Source organism: Morus notabilis, unplaced genomic scaffold (assembly GCF_000414095.1).
Source record: "Morus notabilis unplaced genomic scaffold, ASM41409v2 Scaffold528, whole genome shotgun sequence".
In the NCBI taxonomy this organism is placed as follows: Eukaryota; Viridiplantae; Streptophyta; class Magnoliopsida; order Rosales; family Moraceae; genus Morus; species Morus notabilis.
The window spans coordinates 96494-118132 of NW_010367406.1; the positions used below are offsets into that span (position 1 = coordinate 96494).

General features: G+C 37.5%; 2 protein-coding genes and 3 non-coding genes across 5 annotated transcripts; 3 read left to right on the forward strand and 2 right to left on the reverse strand.

Annotated features, from left to right (window-relative positions):
• Positions 1-8866: 8866 nt before the first annotated feature.
• LOC21388318 (AUGMIN subunit 2) lies at positions 8867-11681 on the reverse strand. The gene is made up of 6 exons (XM_024174956.1): positions 11545-11681; positions 10883-11008; positions 10632-10736; positions 10194-10262; positions 9951-10064; positions 8867-9412 (listed from the first exon to the last, which is right to left on the reverse strand). The coding sequence occupies exons 1-6, from the start codon at positions 11665-11667 to the stop codon at positions 9059-9061; spliced, it is 891 nt and encodes a 296-aa protein (XP_024030724.1). The 5' UTR covers positions 11668-11681; the 3' UTR covers positions 8867-9058.
• Positions 11682-13654: 1973 nt separating this feature from the next.
• Positions 13655-13722, forward strand: LOC112094342. The gene has a single exon (XR_002903483.1). It is a non-coding gene; the product is annotated as a small nucleolar RNA U49 (small nucleolar RNA).
• Positions 13723-13975: 253 nt separating this feature from the next.
• On the forward strand, positions 13976-14126 carry LOC112094341. The gene has a single exon (XR_002903482.1). It is a non-coding gene; the product is annotated as a small nucleolar RNA snoR2/U65 (small nucleolar RNA).
• A 93-nt stretch (positions 14127-14219) lies between these two features.
• LOC112094339 lies at positions 14220-14307 on the forward strand. Its single transcript, XR_002903481.1, has one exon. It is a non-coding gene; the product is annotated as a small nucleolar RNA snoR77Y (small nucleolar RNA).
• Positions 14308-14798: 491 nt separating this feature from the next.
• Positions 14799-20027, reverse strand: LOC21388319 (nucleobase-ascorbate transporter 1). Its single transcript, XM_024174950.1, has 14 exons — positions 19811-20027; positions 18538-18635; positions 18236-18412; positions 17701-17801; positions 17527-17602; positions 17166-17225; positions 16889-17076; positions 16709-16805; positions 16472-16558; positions 16265-16323; positions 16078-16169; positions 15922-15999; positions 15601-15761; positions 14799-15209 (listed from the first exon to the last, which is right to left on the reverse strand). Exons 1-14 carry the CDS (start codon positions 19884-19886, stop codon positions 14997-14999), a joined length of 1563 nt encoding a protein of 520 aa, XP_024030718.1. The 5' UTR covers positions 19887-20027; the 3' UTR covers positions 14799-14996.
• Positions 20028-21639: the final 1612 nt, after the last annotated feature.

Below are 21639 nucleotides of genomic sequence, written 5' to 3' on the forward strand. Positions count from 1 at the left end.
AAGAATTACAATCATAAACTAAAGGGACCCACAATTCCTTTTGGCTGCATCTGAGCCGAACAATCTGCGATCTCGTGGTAGGGCCCAGGAGCCGTTTCCAACAGAACCGTTTGTAGTTCTGTGTCGTATTGAGGAGGAATATATATTATTATACTAAAGGGACCCACAATTCCTTTTGGCTGCATCTGAGCCGAACAATCTGCGATCTCATGGTAGGGCCCAGGAGCCGTTCCCAACCGAACCGTTTGTAGTTCTGTGTCGTATTGAGGAGGAATATATATTATTATATATATAGTCTAATAAGGAAGGTTGTGTAAAATAATACAATATGACAGATGTATTGTATGAGCATTATGCATTTCATGTGAGGGTATCATGAGTTGGCATTTAGATGGGGAGCAATGAAAAGAGTACAATGAACAATGAAAGACAAAAGGCCATGCATGATTCCATATGCTATAGTTGTTGAATATTTCATGATTTTCTGAAATCATTATCCGGATTGATTAGTAGGGCCCATTTTACAATGGCAATTTTCTTTTTGTTTAGATTAGATTAGCAAGATTTTTGCTTGTGATGGTTTTTCATTTAAAGGAATCTATTAGGCAAATCAAATCCAGGGTGATCATTTTGTTGCTAAAGTTGCATAGGCCGATAGAAAATTGAACCATTCCTTGCCCATTCTAGAGGATTAGCTCCGCAAATTTGAGGCCTTTCTAGAACACATGATGGATATTTTATGCCACTTTCTTAATGAGAACTATATTGAGTGTCAATTACTTTTATGCCCTTCTAAGTTCTATGAGTGCAAAGAGTTGGGCTCTTGATTGTGATGTTTGAAAATCATTTTTCCAATATTATTGTGGGAAAACGAGTGGTTGATTTCTTAGTTTAGAAGGCAAAATTTGAGGACACGTTGGTTAGTAGGTGGAGAATGCACCGGCCACCAAGTCGCAATTAGATTATGTATGATTTGCCCACCTTTTTTTCTTAAAGAGATTTCTATTATATGGTTTGAAAAATAAACTACACCTTCAAAATAAATAAATTACTGGTATGTTATTACTTTTTAATCGTTAGATTTGTTTAAAAAATTATTTATTATGTATATATTTTTATTTTGATGTGATTTTAATTAAATACACGAATTAAAAAAACATGCACATTTCGTATAAGGTCCCACAATAGAAGAACCCTTTTTTTTGTAATGTTTCCTGGCTTTTTTCTACTTTGCAAACTTTTTCATTATTCCCAAAAAACCTAAAAAATGTATCTGTTTTTTATTTGGAAAGAAAAAAGAGATATCTACATTTTTATACTTTATGTTTTAAGTTTATTTAAAACTTATATTTTTTATTTTTGATCTCATCAAATGTATATCTTTAAATTTGATTTAATATACAAATCTATCGCTGATCTCAATCAATAATTGATTTTGACCTTTAAATGACCAAATTATCCTTAAAAAAAGGAGAGAAAATAAAACTAAAACTTTCCAACACTACAAAAAATAAAAAATAAAAACACAAAAAAACCCATTTCAATTGTATTTTAGATTTTTTTAGTTTAAAGTTTTTTTAGTTTTTATTCTTTTTTTTTAGTTTAAAGTTTTTTTTTTAGTTTTTATTCTTTTTCTATTTTTATTTAATGGTACTTTAGGTATTTTATGTTTTAAAATCGAGAGTTAACTGTGAAAAGGTATAAATTTGAGTATTAAATATAATTTGAAGGTATATGAGATTAAAAATTGAATGTATGATTTTTGAATAAACCCAAAACACATAGTATAAAAATATAAATATCCCAATAAAACCTTGAAAAGTTCATTACCTCAATACAAAATGGGGTCTTATTCATTTAACATTTTATTTTACTTTATTTTAAAAAAATAGGAATTGTATTTAAAATCATCAATAATTTATACTTGAAAGATGACAATACATTTAATGACTCGATCCTTACTATAGACTGGAATCACTGATAAATTCGATTGAAACGCTCTAAAAATAACACATATACCAAATTTTAAAGAGAAAAATTAAAAAGAGTCACAACTAATCAAGCATAAAAATGACTCTTTCTACACTAAGTTCATTTGACATTTTATCATCACGTTCTTTTCAAATTCTAGTGTGCGGCTCAAGAGTGTGACATGTATTTACACCATTAAACTCAAACGTATCTGCAAACGCGTTCAATAAAATCGTTTTCTACAACCCTTTATTTTTATTTTTTTTTTCTTTTCTGGGATTGAAAAGCATTCATTCTTTCAACCGGTTAGAATATAGAATAATAATATAATCATGACGTTCACCGTACACTTTGAAAAATTTTCAAGCTCGACTTTATTAAGGTCTTCTGCTCTTTTGTCAAATATACCTCCAATTCCGTTATTACCCTAAAAAAAAAAAAAAATAAAAAATAAAAAAAAAATAAAAAAAAAAAAATTCCACAACGATTGCAGTTCACTCCATAACAATACGACCAAATTTGTGGACCATTAATTGTTAGTTGTCGTTCAACGGTGATTAGAAAAACACTAGCCCAAAAAAAGAAAAGAGTAATAGAAATAGGCAATATTAGGTATTTTAAGTTTTTTTTTTGTCACTAATATTTTTCAACAAAGCACATGTTTCGGCCTCACATGTAGGATCCATGTATTATACATACGTATACATATATTTTGAAGTAGGATCCATGTATTATATGTTACATATTCCATAATACATGTAGGATCCATGTATTATATGTTACATATTCCATAATACATGTAGGATCCATGTATTATATGTTACATATTCCATAATACATGTAGGATCCATGTATTATATGTTACATATTCCACAATGACAATATGATCATTGTCACATGATAATTATAATTTTTCAAAAGTAAAATTGATTTTTTTTTTATAATCTCGAAAGTAAAATCTGGGAATCTGATTTTCTTAAAAATGCCTCCTATGGATGGCCGTGCTTTCACAATCTGTTGCATCTTTTGAGGGCCGTAAATGTGAAAGATGCATTCAATTCTTCTCTTTTTTGGCTTCATACATTTGATGAAGTTCTTCTGAAAACAAAATGACACGTGGAGATGGGTCCTTTCAAATTTCACTACTGGCAATTTATGAACTATTAAATAAAATTTACATAAATATCTTTAAAAAAAGTAATCCCATCTTTTATTTTCTTTATCTATTATGAAAACCACAGATCCATATATAGGATGGGACTTGAGATAATACGGGATTTAATAGACTCTAATGTAAATCCATATGGATGTCTTTTGAAAAAGTGAAAATTTATCCTGATATGAATAAATAAAAACATAAACACGAAATCGTGTAACATATTTATTTAATAAACAAGTCGTGGAATTAAAAAAAAAAAACCGTTTTTAAGCCAAATAACCAATCAGTGAAAATGGATATCATAATTTAAGACAAAACAGCAATTAAATACTAATTAGAACAGAAATGAAGCTATGATTTATATAGCTAACAATGACATTAATTTTTCTAATCTCCATAGGAAACACATGAAAACGTTTAAAAACACACATATAATTGTATCTTAAATTGTCCTAATAGATTATAGTCAAATAGTTTGTGTAATCATACGCTTTTTATGGGGCTCAAGTTCAAAGTAAAGTGAAAAATAATAATGTGCCCTCATGTGGTGTATTAACAGCCCTAATATTAGATCCCTATGATGTCCTATATTTATCTTTTGCCTTGAAAGAAGTGAACAATGTTGGAACAAGTGCGGCACGATCACCATTAGAAAAAGGCTGCTTTTATTGAGTTAGTTCATGCATAAATGGAACAGAAATAAATGTAGACTGAAAAGGAGAAATATTGCTCCTACTTTTAGGCAGTAAAGCCTTAAAATCTTAGGAGGCGTGAATTCATATTATTATAATATTTTTTTTATATAAATTTAAATTTAATTTTTTTATTATAATATTTACCTATTACATACACAACTAAATAATAATATTTTTTCTTATATAAATTTAAATTTAATTTTTTTATTATAATATTTATCTATCACATACACAACTAAATTCATAATTTGAGTTGTGTAAATAAATACACTCTTATAAAATTAAAAAGCTCAAGAACGTCAATAATAAAGTCTAGAAACATTAGTGTAATGGGCAATATTTGGTTATTGAGATTGAAGACACGATTGAGGTGAAAGAATGTTTGGCAAACAGCCCATAAGCGCCACCTTGTTGGAGATGAGAATATATAAATATATATATTTATATATATAAAATTATCGTAGTCCTTTGATTTTTGTCTAAAACACACAATAATGGATGCCAAGGATTTTTTTAAATGCTAATATCACTCTTCTATTCACTATTTGACACGTGACCTTAATTAATATGATATATTATTATTTAAACAAAAAATAAGATAGCAGAGTCCACCAGTAAATACATAGAGTGATAAAAAGAGTAACAGAAAGAGTTATGTTATCATTTTGAGACCTTCTTTGGTACGCTAACATACCGGTGGCCAAGTTTTCTATCCATGAGATCTGCATAAAATCACGTAAAAATTAAAAAAATACAGATCAAACAGTTAAAAAAATCTAACTTATAGATACTTCACACTATCATCCCTATATTTTAAGGATGTGAAGGACGTTGGTCAACACTAAACAACCCACGCCTTTATATATGTATGGTTGTGTTTGGTAAAGTGAATTAACCATTTTAAACCCAAACAACATGAGCAGATATTCAGAAAGATTTTTTCTTGTTTTTTTTTTTTTTTTTTCATCTTACAGAATTACCTCCTATTGATTTTAGAGTTAAAAATCCAGTTTGCATAGTGCCTCGGGGCACCCCTGGGGCACCACCGGGAGACCCCCGAGAGACACCCAGGAGACCCCCGGGGAACTCCCGGGGCACCCCAGGGGTAGCCCCGGGACACCCCCGAGGCTCCCCCGGGGCACCCCCGAGACACTCCCGGGGCACACCCGGGGAAACCCCGGGAGACCACCGGGAGACCCCCGAGGCACCCCCGGGACAACCCCGGGAGACCCCCGGGGCACCCCCGGGGCACCCTGCGACACCCTCAGGACACCCCTGAGAAACCCCTTGGAGACCCCCGGGCCACCCACGGGGCACCCCCAGGGAACCTTCAGGACACCTCTGGGACACCCCCGGGACGCCCCTGGGAGACCCCCAGGAGACCCCTGTAGACCCTCGGTAGACCACCGGGAGATCCCCGGGAGACCCCCAGCAGATTCCCGGGCGACACCCGGGAGACCGCCGGGAAACCCCCAAGGCACCCTCGGGGAACCCCGGGGGCACACCCAGGGCAACCCCGGGACACCCCTGGGACATCCCGGCACACCCCTACGAGACCCCCGGGGCACCCCTGGGGAACCTCCGGGACAACCCCGGGACACCCACGGCGCACTCCCGGGGCAACCCCGGGGTACCCCTGGAGAACCCCTGTGGCACCCCCGGGGTAGCCCCGACGCACCCCTGGAGCACCTCGGGATGCCCCCGGGATACCCCCGGGAGACCGCCGGGACATCCCGGGACACCACCGGGACACCCCCGGCACACCCCCAAGACACCCCCGGGAGGCCCCTGGGAGTCCCCCGAGAGACCCCCGAGGGACCCCCAGGAGACCCACGGGAGACCCCCGGGGTGATACGAACCCCGCCAACAATGTGACGAAACCCGTAGCCAAATATGGGATACGATCCAAGATCTTCAAGAATTGATGGAAACCGCGTCTTGTTGCTTAGCGAAGCAAGAACCTTGGTATGGTGAAGAGGCCACAAACGAGTATGGAAATTCGTTTGATAAGTCAAGTTTGAACGCCACAAGGAAACCTTGATAAGTTCGGAATAGTCTCTTTAAGAACTCAAGAAGAATAACTCACAATATGAATAAAAATATCAAAACTTTATTAATTTTCATTTTTCAGCCTTAAATAGTCGAGTATAAGCTGAAAAGGTTTAAAAATTAAAAAGTCATATCCTATTCTTAATGGGGTAGGCGCCTAAATGAAAATAAACACCTAAAGATAAGATAAACACGCCTAAAGATAACTCATAGGGAAGGAATCTGAATTTGAATCAAACTCCTTCCTTAAAAATGCCTAAAAGCTTATCCTAGGGAAGGAATCCGAATTTGAATCTAACTCCTTCCAAAAAAACTCCTAAAAGCCTATCCTAGGGAAGGAATCCGAATTTGACTTAAATTCCTTCCTTCTAAACATGCATAATTTGGAATTTAAAAGCTAACTTGAAACTTAACTCTAAAAAGATAAGATTAGGACGAAATCAAGTATTGATCTGCAATCTAGACTTGATTCTTGGCTGGAAAATACGCCTAATCCTCTTGGTCTTGCTCTTGCACGTGTATCTTGGAATGCCATGCGAATTTGACCATGTAATGACTCGATATCTCATCTCCGGACCAACTGGGACTTGAATTGGATAGTGAGTATTCCTTGCATCCCTGATGTCTTCATCACGGGGCACCCCCAGGGAACCTCCGGGACACCCACGGGAAACCCCCGGGAAACCCCCGGGACACTCCCAGGACTGCCCCGGGACACCACCGGGAGACTCCCGGGACACCCCTGGGAAACCCCCCTAGAGACCCCCAAGAGACCCCCGGGAGACTCCCGGGGCACCCCCGGACACCCCGGGACTCCCCCGTGACACCCCCAAGAGACCCCCGGGAGACCGCCGGCGCACCCGCTGGGCACCCCCGGGACACCCCCGGGACACCCTCGGGAGACACCCAAGAGACGCCCGGGAGACCCTCTGGGCACCCCCAGAGCACCCCCGGGCGACCCCCGGGGCACCCCCGGCGCACCCCCGGGGAACCCCCAGAGCACCCGCGTGGCACCCCCGGGGCAGCCCCGAGGCACCCCAGGAGCATCCCGGGCTCCGCCCTGGTGAAGATTGTAGGGCTCGAAAAGATCTTCGATTTGATATATTATATGTCCCATAACGATTCATAGATCAAAAGTTATAGCAGTTTTCATGAGGTTCCTTCTTTTCCCAAATTTTTTTTTTTCGACTTGGTAAAACCCTAGTTGAATTCAAATTCAGCAATAGGGTTTGGACTCAAACTCAAAACAAGGAAGGGATCGTTAATCGTATTCTCTTTTTTTTTTTTTTGAATTGAGAAAACCCTAACCCTAATGTGCGATTTTTTTTTTTGATAAAGAAAGAAAACGTAATAAACAAAAAAAAATGATAGCAAAACCTGACGATCCTAAGCTCTGATACCAACTGATACGAACCCCACCAACAATGTGACGAAACCCGTAGCCAAATATGGGATACGATCCAAGATCATCAAGAATTGATGGAAACCGCGACCTGTTGCTTAGCAAAGCAAGAACCTTGGTATGGTGAAGACGCCACAAACGGGTATGGAAATCCATTTGATAAGTCAAGTTTGAACGCCACAAGGAAACCCTTGATAAGTTCGGAATAGTTTTTTCAAGAACTCAAGAAGAATAACTCACAATATGAACAAACATAAAAACTTTATTAATTTTCATTTTTCAGCCTTAAATAGTCGAATATAAGCTGAAAATGTTTAAAAATTGAAAAGTCTTATCCTACCCTTAATGAGGTAGGTGCCTAAATGAAGATAGACTCCTAAAATAAAATAAAATCGCCCAAAGATAACTCATAGGGAAGGAATCCGACTTAGAGTCTAAATCCGAATTTGAATCCAATTCCTCCCTTAAATCACATAATATGGAATTTAAATGTTTAATCCGTAATTTTGACTTGATCCCTTGCTGGAATGTGCGCCTAACTTCTTGGAACTTCCTAGAATGTGCGCCTAACCCCTTGGAGCATTCCCATGCACGTGAGCCTTGGGATGTCATGCGAATTTGGCCATGCTTGAGCAGCTCTCTTCCAGATCAACTTTAATGGGACACCCCCGGGAGACCCCTGGGGCACCCCCGGGACACCCCTACGGCACCCCCAGGTCAACCCCGGAACACCACCGGTGAGCCCCCGGGACACCCCCGGGACACCCACGGGGCACCCACGGGGTACCCATGGGGCACCCTCGGAGAACCCAGGGTGCACCCCCGGGACAACCCCGGGACACGCCCGGGACAACCCCGGGAGACCCCTGGGAGGCCCCCAGGGCACTCCCGGGACACCCCGAGAGAGCCCCGGGAGGCCCCCGCGAGATCCCCGGGGCACCCTCGGGGCAACCCAGGGGCAACCCTGGTGCACCCCCGGGGCGCCCCCGGGGTACCCCCGGGGCGCTTCCGGTGCACCCCCGGGGCAACCCCGGGGCACCCCCGGTGCACCCCCGGGCCAACCCCGGGAGACCCTCGGGAGACCCCCGGGGCACCCCCTGGACAACCCCCGGGAGACCCCCGGGGCACCCCCGGGACAACCCCCGGGGCACCCCCGGGGAACCCCCGGGGCACCCCCGGGGAACCTGCGGGACACCCCCGGGACGACCCCGGGAGACCCCCCAAGAGACCCCCGGGAAACCCCCATGGCACCCCTAGGGCACCCCGTGGCAACCCCGGGACACCCCCGGAACACTCCCGGGACACCCCCGAGACACACCTGCGGGAGACCCTGGGGAGAATTTGATTCAAAAAATCAGTTTTACAGTACAACCAAATGGACCCATATTTTGCCTTTCGTTTTAAAATTGAAATAAAGGGTAAGAATCTTCATAAGGCGCTGTTTGAGGAAATTCCTACCTTCAAAACATAAAAACATATTCAAAGCAGACCCTTGTCTAAAATTTTTAAATTTTTCCAAAACATTTGGCAGGAGAACATGCCTTAATTTTTGGCTACTGAGATTGTTAACGAAAGTATGAAACTATGAAGGAGAAAAAAATAATGTGTATAACTGCACAAATAAGCGAGTTCCAGCTAGCACGACAGTGCTAAAATATCACAAAAGAATACACACATTGCTCGACTTCGGTTGCCCGAGCTGAAAAGTGATTTCATTGGCTATTTGACACATAATATAAAAGCTGAAATAACAAACACCATTGAAAATAGAAGTTCGTATTATTAACTAACATTCTTTTTAACTGGAGGCCAAGACAATCTCCTTTGGCTTGTTCCATCCACCTGATTATAGTCACCTGGCTGATTACTTCCATCTTGTATTTGTTGGTCGATTTCTTGCCTTCTGGAGCTTTTGATGGCTAAGTCATCGCAGCTCGGTTCGGTTCTCCAAGGAGGTGGAGTCACACAGTCAGAATCTCTTTGGGAGAAATCCTTGGCTGGTGTCGCAGGCAGGGATGGAGCAGAATGACCCACTCTTAGATTTTGAAGTGTCGCAAACGATTCTCTCATTGCCGACATTGCTTCGAAAAACCGGGTACATGATGCCAAAGCAATGGGAATCGGACGAAGCATTTCCTGCATCAATTACCCAATGAAGTCGCACCATTACATGTACCAATACTATCCCTTTACTTTGACAAACAATATCATAGTTTTTGGGGAAAATCTATTTCAGTTCTAAAGCATGTAGAAAGTTGAAGGTTTCCAGTAATAAAATTGTTGACCCAATATTATTCTATGCAGTGAAATTATAAGTTCAAAGGCATTATAAGTTGCATCTTTTTGAAGGATTTCGCTCAGGTGCCAACATTTCAACATCAACAAGAGTACTTTTGAGGCAGATCAGTGCATTTTTGGGAAACATAAAAGAGAAGAGGCCAGTTTTTGCTTTCTTAACATCTAATAATTGGGGGTCCTAATCTATGGACATCCACAAGTACAAAATTTTCCTTCAATAGTCAACAATACTGGTAGCAACATTTAATAGGTTCATGGTTGTGGATATTGAATTTGACAATTGATCACTCGTCAAAAAACAAACGACATATATAATTAGCTCTAATTAATGGAGAGTAAGATAAAGAAAAAATATGAAATGCTTCTAAATGCATACCCCCCATACTGAAGGTGGCTCCTTAAATGTCTGACTCCATTGGAAATCTGCAACGGATGACGTCAAGGCCCCGTAATCACTAGCAGCCTTCATCAAAAATTCAGAGAATTGTTTCTGGATAAACCAAAGTGAAACATACCATAAGCTGAGAGAACATTCTTAGTGCATTAGAATGCAGACTTGGCACAATAGAATGCTACTATTTTATCTTATCAAAATAAATGGACTTTATGTTTAACCAACCTGATACTCGGCTTCCACTGGAATGCAATCTAGAGAATATGGTTGTTGAAGACGAGCTATAATGCGATCCTACCAGCAAACAAGAACATACCGCATCAGGAGGCCTCAAGAATTAGAATTTTTTCATTTTAGAAAAAGGAAAGTATTTCATAAATTCATAGGAAGATTAAGAATGTTGTCCCTTCTTCATCCTCCCTCCATCCTCCAAACAAAGGAGTGAAACTCGTTCTTGGAGGAAAATAAAGAAACAATTGATTCTGTTATAAACATAGAACTCAGAACCACGTTGATTTCTTTGAGATCAACTAGCAATGCCACAGAGCCTGGTGGAACTATTTGGCTCAAAGTCATGTAAAAGCATAAAATAATGAAATAACCCGTATATGTTTAAAGTGAAAAGACGAAAATAAGGTGAAAAAACCAAAGAAATTAACTTACCTTGTTTTGAATTACATCTTTCAGTATAGTAGTAATCCTTGCCAATGTTTCGCACTTCTTTTGCATTTCGCTTACATGAGTCAGATGGGCCACATTTTTGTCATCCTAAAAAAGATCGGAACATGAACTCAGATGACACCCAGAATGATGCAAAAAGAATGCTACATCTCGTTACCATCTAAAATTCCTAGTTAGCAAAAACTTCCGTAATGCAAACTGAAAAGGGGAAATTCGAAACCGCAAAAACTTACCTTTCTCCCTTGAAGTTCCACTTGCAGATCTGCTATTTTTCTTTGAACAGTGGTAAGTTCTCTTAAAACCCTTATTAAGTCATCACCCTTTTCCCCAGTGCTAGTGTTTAAATTCTGAAGTTCTTCCTACAAGACAATAAGACGAACTCAATTTCAGTTTCAACCATCTTACATGATTGACCTAATAGGTAATGTTGCCATGCCATTGCTTCCTACAATATACACCAATATATAAACATATATATATATATATATATATATTAAGAAAAACTAAACTATCACAACATGTAAAAGTATCTCGTTTTCTTTTCAAAAATTTCATATTGCTTAGTTGCCACTAAGGAAAACGTTTCTATGCCAAAGCCAATTCAAACATACAAACAAAACTCTCCAACAGACTACTCAAAATTCGTTTCCACGACCTAAACCCATAGCACCCAAATTGCTTCTCCATGGTAATTGGGCACCAAAAATTAGAACTTTAATCAAATAACAAACCTTAAGCACACCCAAAATTTGAAAATACAGACCACAATCAAATTGATCTTTCTCAGAAGCAAAATGGGGTCGAGTTCAATAGTTCATCATGATAACCGAAAACATAAAAAAGTTCAAATGGGAAAAACACATGCAAACTGAGGAAAAGAAAGAGTAAAATTGACCTGGGTAGGAGGTGGAGAGACAGAGAAACCAAGATCGGAGGCGATAGAGAGAGCATCGGACATTCCTCCGATCCGTCGAAGAGGCTTCTTCCCGACCCAAGTAGTGTCGCTTCCCATCGACATCTCAACAACACACTTTCCAGTACCAAAATTCAAAAAACAGATTTTTACAGGTTTATTAAAATTTACGCAAAATTAGATGGTTGTTATCCCGTGCCCATCACGTGATCATTATTTTCTTTAAAGAAAAATACTTAAATACCACCAAATAAATGAACAAAGTAACAAACCATCCTTAAAAAAATAAAAAAAAAATAAAAAAATAAAAAAATAAAAAAATAAAAAAATAAAAAAATAAAAAATAAAAAAAGAAGAAGAAGAAACGCAGTTACCCCGCATAAAAATCTGTCTTTTGCTCAAATTTTCGTTGTGGATATTACATTTTACTTGTCGCTTGCATTTTTAAATTAAATTTTGGACAAAAATTTGTTTTGCTCAATTTTTTACATTTAGCAATTTTTTTCTTACAAGTCGTTATATTACATTTTTTTATCATTTTTTTATCTTTTACTCGAAATAGTTTGGCGTTTCATAAATATAACAGTATTTTACTAATCATGTTGCGATGTAATAACAAAAATTAGAAAATTTAACAAATACCATGAACTAAAACGCTGCAAAAGTAAAAAACCATTAAAATAATTACTAAATAATTATATTATTCCTAACTGTGTTTTTAAAAAGTAGAGTATGTTTCAATTATACAATTATAAACATATCAAAAAATAACGGGACGTGATGTGTTTTCTGTCGCTTAGGTTTTATATCTTGTTTTAGTGTGTTTATTTTAGGTTTACAATAAAGAAAGTGATTTTCACACCGACTGATTGTTTTGTCGTGTTCCATTCGCATAAGGTGTTTCTCAATGGTGTTATGGGTGAGTTTTGATCTACATATATTTTAAACTCAATCGATCGAAATTGTCCATTCATTTCAGATATGTGTTTTTAAATAGTTATATGTGTATTTGTTCTCCGTGTCAGTTTCTCATCGCGCGAGCTCTGTGTTTTTAAATAGTTATATGTGTTTGTTCTCTGTGAACATTTTCTCTCCTCCCACGTTGCACAATAAGTGGTGGAACTGATCAATAGTTGAGAGGTAAGTATTAGCGTTTATAATACATTTACCTTAAAAAAATAAATAAACATGTCAAATAATCTAACTATTTTGAGAAAATTCTCATATTTTACCTCGGAAGTCGGAACTCCCTATCAAAATGGGCTCAAACTACCAAATATAAGCCCACAAGAGTAAAGGATAATTAGCACACGTGGTCCTTGATCTTTTAAGTTCTTAATTAATTGATCCTCAAATTTTTAATTTACCAAATCAATCCCTGATCTCTTGATTTATACTTTGTAGTGTCTTTTTTTTTTTTTTTTTTTTTTTTTTTTTTTTAAATGGGCGTCTAAAATTGACTAGACTAGAGGACCAAGATATGCATGTTTGCTATTGTGACCAGCCGTGTAAGCGCAGCACTACGCCTATAGATGCTAATATTATTTTCATATGTCAATTTGGCTTAAAATCTTAGAGATAATTTTTCCACATTTTTTTTTTATCAACCATAATTTTTCACCCTAAAGTCTCTTTTACTTTCCGTAGTCAATCAAAATCTCACCCAAAATACTTTTATTACCTTCAAACTAACCTACATTTGCAGTTAATTATCATCAATTGGACCAAATAAATTAAAGAGGTCATGGACTGATTAGTCAAAATTAAAAGATCGTTGTCCAATTGTGTTATTTACCTAAAACAAAGAAAAATCAATAATAAAAAAAAACTTAAAAAAAACAACTAAAAAAAAGGGGAAAAACAAAATACAATAGGGGATTAGGGTTTTGAATCCTCCGTCTCTATATAAATTATAAGCGCTCCGAGTGTCTCCTACTTACCCATCCACCTCTCATTCTCAGAATCTAGGGCTAGGGCTCTGCGTATGGCGGTTTTTCGTCTGTTTTGAGAATAAATGGCGATTCGATTGAGGATAGGATTCTTTTTATTCTTTTTATTCTTTTTTCTCACGAAAGGATAGCGAAAGAAGAAATCCCGATGAGGAAGCACTCCCAAAATTGATAGGAAGTGCCGTATGACACTTAAACCAGCGGCGGAGCACACCACTGCGGAACCCCCAAATTCCTTCCCATCCGCCGCTCGTGAAACGCCGGACGATTCGCCTCCTTTGTGGGGGCGACGTCGTTTCCGCCGTTTCGCCGACCGGCCGGGATCGATTTGGTCTTCTCGGTGTGTTTCCAATGCGTGGGTGATTTGAAACGGGTCTCTGAGGGTTTCATTTTCCATTTTCCTTTCCTGGTTTTCTTCCATTTTCTCGGAAAGTTTGATTTATTTTTTAATTATTTTTTTCTGAGGGCCAATGCCACGTCGCCGGTAGCTCAGAGAGAGCGTTGACCGGCGATGCTATGATTGGTCCAAGAGTGATCCTCTGTTTCGCATCTTGATAGGAACCTGTGGATCTTGATTCCGGTTGGTCCACGGAGCCGTTTTGTGCGATTACATTTGTTTTAACTTTAATTCTAATTTCTTTTTTTTTTTCTTCTCTCTCTAACGTAATAATGCCTTGTTGCCTTGGTAAAATTTATGGTAATTGTATGAAGCCGGTGATGATTGTATTATTTTTGTTGGAATTACCGTCTGAATTCTTTTGATGTCAAACATACTGGCTGCTTTCTGAGGCTTCACAATTTTGTTAATTTTGTTAATTTTCCAACTGTTTGATCAGTATTATTTTGGGGGTTGTAATTACACAATTTAATTAAAGAAATTAGAGAAGCAATTAGAGAGTTTCTCTGTAGGACAAAAAAAAAAGAAAGAAAAGAACTATGGAAACTTCTACTTTAGTGATAGATTGAGTGATATAACTGTCCTATCAAAGAAATTCCTCAAAAATTATAATTTAACATACTAACCCACTGTGAATTGCAAATTCTGAAAGAAAAAAGAATTAATCATCTTCAACAATGGCATATATTTTGATTACGATGTGCTTTTAACAAGTAGTTTGTTTCCTCGTTTTTTTTTATTTTTTTATTTTTTTTATTTTCCATGATTACATCCGAACTGGAACTCACTAATAGAACGTTTTGCAAATTACCAGTAGAAAGTGATTGGCCAATGCTGTGGAAAAACCATAGAATCTAAGACAGATGAATAAGAACTAATTTCCACTAATTTATTAATGCATCTACAAAAAAGGCATGGATTAAAATCTATAATCCTAATCTCGGGACCGCTTAAATCAGGTCCCACAAAAAAATATAATAATTATAATAATAAAGGGACGTTAACAATGGAATGCTGTCACTTCAAAGATGTTGTAACCATTCTTTCTTGTGCAGGACATTTTTCTCAAAGTTCTTGGCTGCTTGTAATTATGTTGGGGGGAAAAACCTATTGAGATTAAATGGCAGAGTATAAAACTCTTCATTCCTGTTGTCTCCTCTGAATGTTCTGAACTTAACCCACCATGGCATTCCTCTATCCTTCTTTGATTTCTCAACTTCCAAGGTGTTGTCAAGAAACACTGCCACTATTAGACCAACGGTCGCCGGGGACGAGAATATGGTGTTCAAGAATGCGTTGAACTGCCGAATAACACATTTGATACTGACATTATTGTACAATCACACGAAGAAAACGTAATTTATAAGACAATACTAGGAGGCATCGGTGTTGTCCAACATAGGTATTTTTCAAAATTCAGTGCATCTTATTTTAGTTGTGGTGTTGGACACCACTAATGTTCTTGAGTATTTTTCATGATAAACGGGCATCAAGAATAATACTATGTTTGTTTTAAGGGTTCGTCACTGGTTCTGAATCATGGTTCTTGATTCTCTATAGTGTTTTTCTCTCACAAAATTTAAATTTCAAAAATTAGAATCATGAATCATAGTTCTAAACCCATAAACCAAACGTTCCATAAAATATTCAAATTACTCGAAATCATTGGCTATATAAGTTAATAATACTTACCCATCCAGCATTGGTGCGGACGAGGCCATGATGTGAGGGTGTCCAGTATTCATTGAAGAATTGGGGGATAGATATGCCAAGGAACAGGGAAAGCCCAGTGATGATGAGATTTCTCATTGAGTTCATGTTTGTGAATTGGAGAAATGATAGTCCCACTGAAGCTGAAAGAGAAATGGTAAAGAATTGTTGTGAAAGTGGGGAAACAAAAACCATACGAGTGTGTTACTTTTTTTTTCTTTTTTTTTTTTTTTTTTTTTTTTTTTTTTTTTTTTTTTTTTTATAATTACAACTGTGTTACTTTGTTCAAGGTTCAAGAATTACCAACAAGGCCGAAGAGAACACAGTATAATGCAGCAAATATGGGGAAGGGTATGGATGCAAAGACAGCTCCAAATTTACCTGCAAAAACCACATTAAAACACGATGAAGCAAAGAGGAACTTGTGACTTCCTCAAAGTCTAAAAAGTTGGTGCCCACCCAAAGTAGAGAAGAATATCATGAAGCCAGCTGAAATTTGAACAACTCGGCGACTTCCTACTCGGGTCAGTCCAAGAAGTCCCACATTTTCCCTGGAGATTACATTAACAAGTTCTCCAGTTAAATAAGTTTCAATCTAGAGAATAATAAAAAGAAGGTTTTGCAAAGCCACAGCTTGCTGTCTTACACGGATACAGTAGAACCAGTTCCAGTTCCGAAAAGACCATCAAGCAGAACTCCAATTCCCTGCACAAGTATTCAAAAATTCAGGTCCGCAAACTATGCGGAAACATAGAATACAAACCGACTTACAAGATTCCATAACAGACCCTGAAAAGGAAACGAAAAATTATTAAGTTTGCCAGGATAACTTCCTTGTTTCAAAATAGCTCACCTGCCAGCCAATGCCCCGGCTCAACACATAAGCAGGGGGAGGAGTGGCAATTGCCAGCCTAGATGCCGCCTTGTATGCACCAGTCGACTACACCAAAAATTTATGGTGAAATCAGCTAAGGCATAATTGGAAAAATACATGCGCGCATACACACACATGCGCGTAACATCATACTCCCGTTTGAGATCAACCTCATTACATGTTGGACAAATTGTAGAGCACAAAGATTAGATATACCTCAACCATTGAGACAAGAACTGCTGACATCATTGCAAATGAATGACCAGCCGAAAACGTAGGTGGCCCCCACTGCAGAGGATATGGGAACTTGAACCTGGAATAGCATAACGCATAGGATTTCAGTTCACCATCAGTAAGAACGCAGGAAACACGGTGTAAATTTCTTCCTTGACATACCATGGGGCAGTAGATATGAGATTTGCTCTGTCTGTCCTACAGCTGATTTGGGTTCTATTGGGCTTGTCTCTGTAAGCCCCACTGGCAGTCAAGATAAGAGAATAGATCCACACAATCGAGACGCAGATCAACACAGGAAATCGCTCGAAAATAGGAACATCTCTAAATGGTCTGACGTGCTTCAGATACTGCATTTTAGCAAAGTCATTGCTGTGTGAAAGAAGACATTTCTAAAACAAAAGGATACGGCTTCAATAATAAGAACAAAATCACTTACTTGTGACACTCCAATGACCAACAACAGCATTGGAATTCCAATTTCCACACAATTTCCCAACTGAAACAAGAAGAGAGCATAACAAAGTTACATCTTAATTGAAGAGGTTGATCAGGAATTGGCAAAATAGTATTCTGTATCCATCTAAAATATATCAGGTTAGATGCTTTTTATCCTTTAAGCATGCATTATGCCAATGAAAAACTAAAGGTACATGGCTAAGGTTTAACTGGATTTTGAAAGTTCTGGGTTGAAAGGGAAAAAAAAAAAAAAAAAAAAAAGAAAGAAAAAAGAAGGAAGCAACATTCCGTTTTCTCAAAAGTAATGGAAGCTGTAAAAATGTTGTTTGCTAAAGACTTACTGCAGGAAATCCCCGTTGAAACAATCCCAATCCAACCAGTCCAACCACAGGTGCCATTCCAAGAGGACTGAAAAAACTGAAAAAAGCAACAAAAAATGAGAACTATAAAGTGAATCAATTAAACTGATATGATAGTTTCATACTTTTGAAGTTATTTTTAGGACAATAACATACCGTGAAAAGAGACCCCATACTTGACTGTAACCCAGGATAATTTGTATACTTGAAGCTACAATTAGAGCTCCTTGAATTGCTCGCATTGTTTGTACAAATCTCTGCAAACCAATGACATGGGAAGATCTCTTTCAATACCCTACCAAATAAGAGAGTTTCTTAAGTACATTTGCTGAAGAGGGAATAAACTCAGATATCTTATGGACATAATTCATTATGACATTACTTAAAAGTAATCAACACCGTTTTGCATGATATGCTAGCAAGTAAGAAGCTTCTATTCCTTCTGTCCAAGGCTAACAGAATCTGTAGCCTCTGTCAAATTTTAAACAAAATTCGGAATCTGATCGGTCCTTAGAAGAAGATACAATAAACAAATACAAATTCTAGCAGTTTCAAGGAACCATACACGATTTTTCAACCCACAAACTACTCGCTATCATACTGTTGATTGAAATGCCATCTGGTTAAGCCTCTATCATATCAATCATAGTGAAAATGGAAAGAAAAAAAGCGAGTAGGGAAAGTGGCTTACTTCATGAGGATCACTAATCCGTTGCAACGAAGAGTCTCCGACAATATAAGCTATGGGAATGACATAGGCAAAAGAACCTCCAACAACTGCAGGCAACCTGGTTCCGAAAAGTGCTTGGAGAAGTGTGTTAATCCCAGCTACAAAGAGGAGAGTCTGTATAACCCGTGCCTTGTCACCCTGTACAAAAACAATAAACTAGTTGAAAAGGTGGTTTTGACATCTCTAGATGAACTAACCTAAAGAAAAAACAAAAACAAAAACAAAAAAAAAAAGAGTGGCATTTCACTGGAAAACAAGCTTACATCACTTCCACCCATTGCAGGCACCAGCATCGAAGGGATCATTACACTTGTGCCCAACATAAGTATGTAATTTTGAAATGCTAATAGGATGGTTTCGGCTGCAAAACAAACAAAAAAATCGATCAAACTAACGACTAATGGCTCTTGAGTTTAGTGAGAAACAATCACTCTTCAATACTATAAGATTGTATCATATCCTTCCTCGGTCAAAGTTCAATCTACTGGACTTCTCATAATAAACATACAAGGATCTGAATCCAATAACAATGCACTGAATGAACTACAAAATATTTGAATTTGATTATTGATCAATGAGTCAATTAAAAGGATGTAAAAATTCTTGCATTTTATGGAACAAAAGTCTCCTCTACATTAAGTATTAAAAAAAAAGATAAAGAAAAAGAAAAAGAAACTGACATTACAAAATTATTACTACTAACATGTGCATGATATGATCATCTTTCCAAGATGAGGCCCCACTTGATAAAAAATCCTTACCCAAGCAAATCATACCAGTCATTTATGGTCAAAGCAGGCCGTGCCATGAGTTGTATAAAAATAAAAATAAAAACCAGTAAAGAATAACGACAGCCCGACAAAAAAAAATGGACTGTTGGAAGTTTTATTTTAGAACAGGATTTGTAAGTGTGGCAAAACAGACTCCTGGTAACAACCAAAGCTTCGTTCTATACCCGAGAGAATAATAGACTTTAAAACTTTGAAACAGGGACCCAGTAGAAGAATTTACATTTTCAATTATTTTTTTTTTGGCAAAACTCGAATGTTTTCTAAGAAAAAAAAAAAGAAAAGAAAAATGGTCCCATCAGTCTCAACATGATGAAAATTCAAGTTCAAGTTCAAGGTATATGCCTTCGCAATCATCTACCAAACTCAAACTAAAGGCGCAATCTTCCATTTTCCTGATCACCCATTTTGCTCCAAGCCAGGACACTAGTGAACAACCCACTTGAAGACAAAAATCTTTCTTCAGAAAAAGGGAAAAAAAAAAGAAGAAGAAAAGTTTTCTTCTACTGGGGTTTAAGTTTGGAATGACACAGTGCATTTAACTTCAAACCATTAAGCTAACAGACTATTTCTCAAAAACCATGACCCCGTTTTCCTTCCTTCTATGGCGTCCTTTCTGTTACAGACCATATTCAGAGAGAGAGAGAGAGAGAGAAGTTTCTGAAATGAATAAACACTACTTATTTTGATTCTTTGAATACCCACAAGCCATTTAAGAGAGAGAGAGAGAGAGGAGAGAGAAACATACGCCAAGGAGGGTTTGAGTCTATGCAGTACTCAAGGTCTTGAAGCTGTTCCATAGGAGGGTGGCTAATGTCCGCCATTGTTGTTGTGAACAATTTCTTTTTATTAATGTTTCTATAGTGAGTGAGGAACTTCAAAAAACCCAGAAGAAGAAGAAGAAGAAGAAGAAGAAGAAGAACTGAGAACAAAGTAAAGTACAGAGATATAATAAAGTGAACAAAAAAAAGCCAGAGTTTTTGTTTGCAAAAATAAAATAAAAATAAAGGAAAGGAAAGCAAAGAAAGAACAATATGCAAAGCAAAGCCTCTCTGTGACGCTACGCTCTCTCTCCCTCCTGCTGTCGTCGATTAGCCTGTTATTGAATCAGTGACGAAATTACATTAGTATCCCCTAAGTCACTGACTAAATTACGAAATTGCCATTGGAGCTACACATTTCCCCAACACAGTAATAGTGCAATTTTGGTTTCATTTGTACGGAAAATCTTGAAAGTGGGGTCCGAGAATACCCTCTGTGCTAGTGGTACCAACTTTTATTTTAGTTGCAGGTGATGATCTTATTTGCTTATGTTTTTCATGTACTGCCACAGTGAAATATAGGACTAGATGATGAAGCACTATTACTATACAGTGACAAAATTAATGGAATTTATCCACATTTAATCACTTGGTAATATTCCTCACCTTAGCATAACTATAATGTAAGCACATGATATTTGTTCAATGTCACATTTACGATATATTAATTCAATACAAGTGTTACATGAAATAAATAAGACGTTATTCATCCATATCGTGTATGTTACATTACAATATGATCACACCGGCAAGACCATAGATAAACCGTAAATCTTATACGATGGCTTAGATGTCGATGAAGTTTTAATCCAGTGAAGACATATCAAATTTTATAGGCTAAAACATTAATTTGTAACTTTTTTTTTTTTTTTTGAAAAAAAAAACATGAGAAGCGTATTCTATTAGATATACTTGGGGTAAGTTTTGTGAAGAGAGTGAGCAATCCAGATGAGCTGTTTGAGCTTTGTGTACTCTTTTTCTCAGCACACACTATTTGCAGAAAGAAGAGGGACCATGACCAATTGACCTTGTTGGTGAAGACAGAGGAATAACTAATGAGAAAATGTGTTGACCAATGACTATTGAGTGTTGTGGGGATCCATTGTTGGGTCACAACTCAAAATTCAGCCCAGGTGTGTATTCACAGAAGCAATTGCTGAGGGCATTTAATGAAAATAGCTGTTGTGTGCGTTTGGTGTAACATTAATGGTTTCTGCTTCCTAATTCCAAAATTGGGGCCTTTGTTTCCTTTTGTTGCTCATTTTCTTTTTGTTTTCTGCTTCGTTTATTATTTATGTGTGGAATAAAGGTAAAAGGAATTTCAAGTTTGTGCCGGGCAAAAGAAGGATTATATATGAGATTGAAAGGTTGTTTCTGAAGAGGGCCATAATGGTAAAATTTGTGAAAAAGGCAAGATTCAAAATGAGAAAAAGGTCAAAGGAGAGTGTAAAGTCAAGAATAATATTGATAAATATTCTTTAAAATTATATGGTTATAGTTTTTATTTTTTATTTTTAATTCATAATATTTTTAGTTAAATAATTAGATTAATAAAAGAATATTTATAAGGGTAAAGAGTAAAAATTTAGAAATATATTTTTATGGGTAAATTTTTTATTTTTTCTAAAGTTTTTTCAAAGATTATTGAAAGGTGGCTTTGCACGGGCCATGCACAAAGAGAGCTTTCGGCTATATATATAAACACCTTATATAAATACATATACATACACACACACACACACACATATATATATAT

Excerpts from the sequence above, each read along its gene's own strand:
- LOC21388318 (XM_024174956.1), bottom strand. The coding sequence starts at position 11,667 with ATGTCGATGGGAAGCGACACTACTTGGGTCGGGAAGAAGCCTCTTCGA. Across the intron at positions 11,009-11,544 it reads TCTCTCCACCTCCTACCCAG|GAAGAACTTCAGAATTTAAA; the intron begins GTCAATTTTACT and ends ATTGTCTTGTAG. Across the intron at positions 10,263-10,631 it reads AAGATGTAATTCAAAACAAG|GATCGCATTATAGCTCGTCT; the intron begins GTAAGTTAATTT and ends GTTTGCTGGTAG.
- LOC21388319 (XM_024174950.1), bottom strand. The coding sequence starts at position 19,886 with ATGGCGGACATTAGCCACCCTCCTATGGAACAGCTTCAAGACCTTGAG. Across the intron at positions 18,636-19,810 it reads AGACTCAAACCCTCCTTGGC|CCGAAACCATCCTATTAGCA; the intron begins GTATGTTTCTCT and ends TTTGTTTTGCAG. Across the intron at positions 16,000-16,077 it reads GATATTCTTCTCTACTTTGG|GTAAATTTGGAGCTGTCTTT; the intron begins GTGGGCACCAAC and ends TGGTTTTTGCAG.